The 3,034-nt window shown below is 39.4% G+C and overlaps 1 protein-coding gene across 1 annotated transcript in view; it reads left to right on the top strand.

Annotated features, from left to right (window-relative positions):
* Positions 1–154: 154 nt before the first annotated feature.
* LOC107579270 (heat shock 70 kDa protein 4-like) overlaps positions 155–3,034 on the top strand; it is a gene marked incomplete at its 3' end in the record, with an annotated part of 4,007 nt that continues 1,127 nt past the window's right edge. Inside the window, exons 1-4 of the mRNA XM_016265115.1 lie at positions 155–229; positions 313–464; positions 2,676–2,782; positions 2,863–2,996. Of these exons, the coding sequence (XP_016120601.1) occupies positions 169–229; positions 313–464; positions 2,676–2,782; positions 2,863–2,996 (454 nt within the window). The remainder of the gene's footprint in view (positions 230–312; positions 465–2,675; positions 2,783–2,862; positions 2,997–3,034) is intronic.

Below are 3,034 nucleotides of genomic sequence, written 5' to 3'. Positions count from 1 at the left end.
TTTTTTTTTCATGCACTTTTCTTTTACATTCACAGCTTATACTGTGTCATACATTCATTCATTCCCATCAACCACAATTAAAGGACTTATCAAAGTTGCCATCCTGACAGTAGTTCATTTGAGCTTTATATGTCGTTTTATTCCTGTGGCAGGGCTCAGTTTGAAGAGATGTGTGCTGATGTTTTAGCTCGAGTGGAGCCTCCGCTGCGCAGTCTAATGGAGCAAGCTCGTAAGTAATGATCTTCATTGGATAGTAAGGCTATATGTCACGGAAATTATTAATTCGACCGCCTGTCACCTGCTCCTGCGCAGATCTGAAGAAAGATGACATCCATGCTGTAGAAATAGTGGGCGGAGCCTCAAGAATGCCAGCCATCAAAGAAAGAATCAGCAAGTTCTTTGGGAAGGAGCCGAGCACGACGCTGAATGCAGATGAGGCTGTGGCCAGAGGATGTGCCCTCCAGGTCAGATTATGTTTCCTCTGCTGACTCATAGTTCAACAAGACTGTGGGCCTGTTCAAACACACTTATGCTCTTGGTCACAGGAAGTGTGTGCACAAGACTGTCCCAGGGCTTAAAAACGCCAAAGTGCAGTGCCCGTAACACACACTTAATAAACACTTCAGAGCGGCATTCGAGGCTAATAGGGTGTAACACAGTTTGTAGTTCGGGAAGAAGGAGGTGGGAACCGGCGAACATTAAACAAAACTTTAATAATAAAATAAACACAAAATAGACAAACAGAACCAAAACACAAAATAAAATCCAGGCCTGGTCCTCTCTCGTCTTTCACTGTCGTTGCTCCTCCTTTTATCCTTCTGGAGCTCCTCCGTGAGACTCGAGACCTGTGAGTGGTGCAGGTGTCGCTCATTATCAATTACTCCACCGGCCTCGCTCCGTTCCCACGGCCACGCCCCCACTCGTCACATAGGGCTACAGCAACTAATTGATAAAATCGATAATAAAAATAATTGACAACAAATGCAAATAACGTTTAGTCGCGTCTGCCCACCATGCACAGAAAACTTCCGCCAGTCGCGTCAAATTATTCCACTGAATATCGCATTTCTATGAAATCTAAATTAATCTAATAGTGGAAGAAACAAAGTGAGCTGCTTCGGGAAAGGTGTGTGATCCAAGCTGTCCAAAACATGCGAATGCTTTATTTTAAGCTTCAGGCTGATATGATTCCTCGGTGCAAAACTTTCATTTTAGGTTATACCTTGAATAGTTTATTCAGAGATCGCCATGAAAATAGCCTTGATGCTGGCATGGCGTTAAAAAGTGAATAATTACTTTACGTTATTGGATGTTAAATTTAGGTTTAAAAGTCAACATGTAATTTAAGAATTTTATGATAGTAACGGTAAAGGGATAACAGCGACAGCGTGTCACTGAATATAAAGATGTTCCTTACATTTACAGAATGAAAAAAATGACAGTAACAGGTTAATAATGTATTCAGAGTGAATGTGTGTTCATGCAGAACATTCCTCATCTGTTAACACTGAGCTTGTGTTTTTCTATATTATCTTCATTATTATCTCCATTTTTAGTGTAGGGATTCAAACTGTCCTTTGTCTATTTAAACTCTCCATTTAAACTGTGCTTTATAACTCATTCGCACACAATATATGTAGCATAGATATAGATATACTCACCATACTTTTATGTATGTTTATAAAATTCAGTTGCCACTTCTGTTTGAAGGACAGCATGTGGAAGTTGTGTATTTTGTCAATAAAAACAAAAAAGGCTTGTTATCTGATAAATCGATTAATCAAAAAAAGAATCGTTAGTTGCAGCCAAAGCGTATCCCATGATGCATCTTGTGACGGAAATACATTGTGAGACTTTTTGCTGATATCTCGCGAGATGTTGAGGAAACCTTTCTGGTGCAAGTTAATAATAATTAGATATTACATATAATTTGGTAGTAAAACGTAAAGTGTTGCACATTTTATTGGTGCAAAGATGAGTATGCATATTTGTGACCCTGGATCACAAAACCAGTCATAAGGGTCAATTTTATACATCATCTGAAAGCTAACTATTTGAAAATCTGGAATCTGAGGGTGCAAAAAATCAAAATATTGAGAAAATCATCTTTGAAGTTGTCCAAATGAAGTTCTTAGCAATGCATATTACTAATCAAAAATTAAGTTTTGATATATTTACGGTAGGAAATTTACTAAATATCTTCATCTTGGAACATGGTCTTTACTTAATATCCGAATGATTTTTGGCATAAATTTTTTTTTTATCATTTTGACCCATACAATGTATTTTTAGCTATTGTTACCAATACACCGAGCGACTTATGACTGCTTTTGTGCTCCAGGGTCACGTTTTATACAGCACTTGCAACTGCTTTTAATCACTTAAATAGAAGCACCACAGTTACTAAATTGTCGTCTGCTATAGAGAATGCTGAACAGACATTTAGACAAGTTTATTTTAAAATGCAAAAGTATTGGAACTCAAAATAAAGTTCTGTAAATACTTGCATTTTTTATAACACTGTAAGTGAGTCCCATCGGGTAATGAAAAGTTCTGTGCACACTTGTGGTCTTCACACCCACTCGGGCCAAAAAAAGCATCATGTGGTCAAGTGCAAAGACTGCAGGTATTTGATAGCAGACCGTTAACACTGGCTCTGTCTCCTGATCCCACAGTGCGCCATCCTCTCCCCTGCTTTTAAAGTGCGCGAGTTCTCCATAACAGAAGTGGTTCCGTTTCCCATCTCTCTGAAGTGGAATTCTGCAGCTGAAGATGGACTCAGGTACAAACATGTGCCGTCCAGTCGTCGTGCTTGATACTATCGTGTTTTTATTCACACTGCTTTTTCGTCTGTCGTTTCAGCGACTGTGAGGTCTTCCCAAAGAACCATGCAGCACCTTTCTCCAAAGTGCTGACGTTTTACCGGAGAGAGCCGTTCTCCTTGGAAGCATACTACAACTGTCCTAAAGAGCTCCCTTATCCAGATCCCATAATAGGTACACACACACACTCTCTCTCTCTCTCTCTCTCTCTC

Source organism: Sinocyclocheilus grahami, unplaced genomic scaffold (assembly GCF_001515645.1).
Source record: "Sinocyclocheilus grahami isolate Dianchi unplaced genomic scaffold, SAMN03320097.WGS_v1.1 scaffold16085.1, whole genome shotgun sequence".
Lineage (NCBI taxonomy): Eukaryota > Metazoa > Chordata > Actinopteri > Cypriniformes > Cyprinidae > Sinocyclocheilus > Sinocyclocheilus grahami.
The sequence above is the reverse complement of the archived record's forward strand: the minus strand, read 5'-3'. Positions and strand labels throughout refer to the sequence as shown.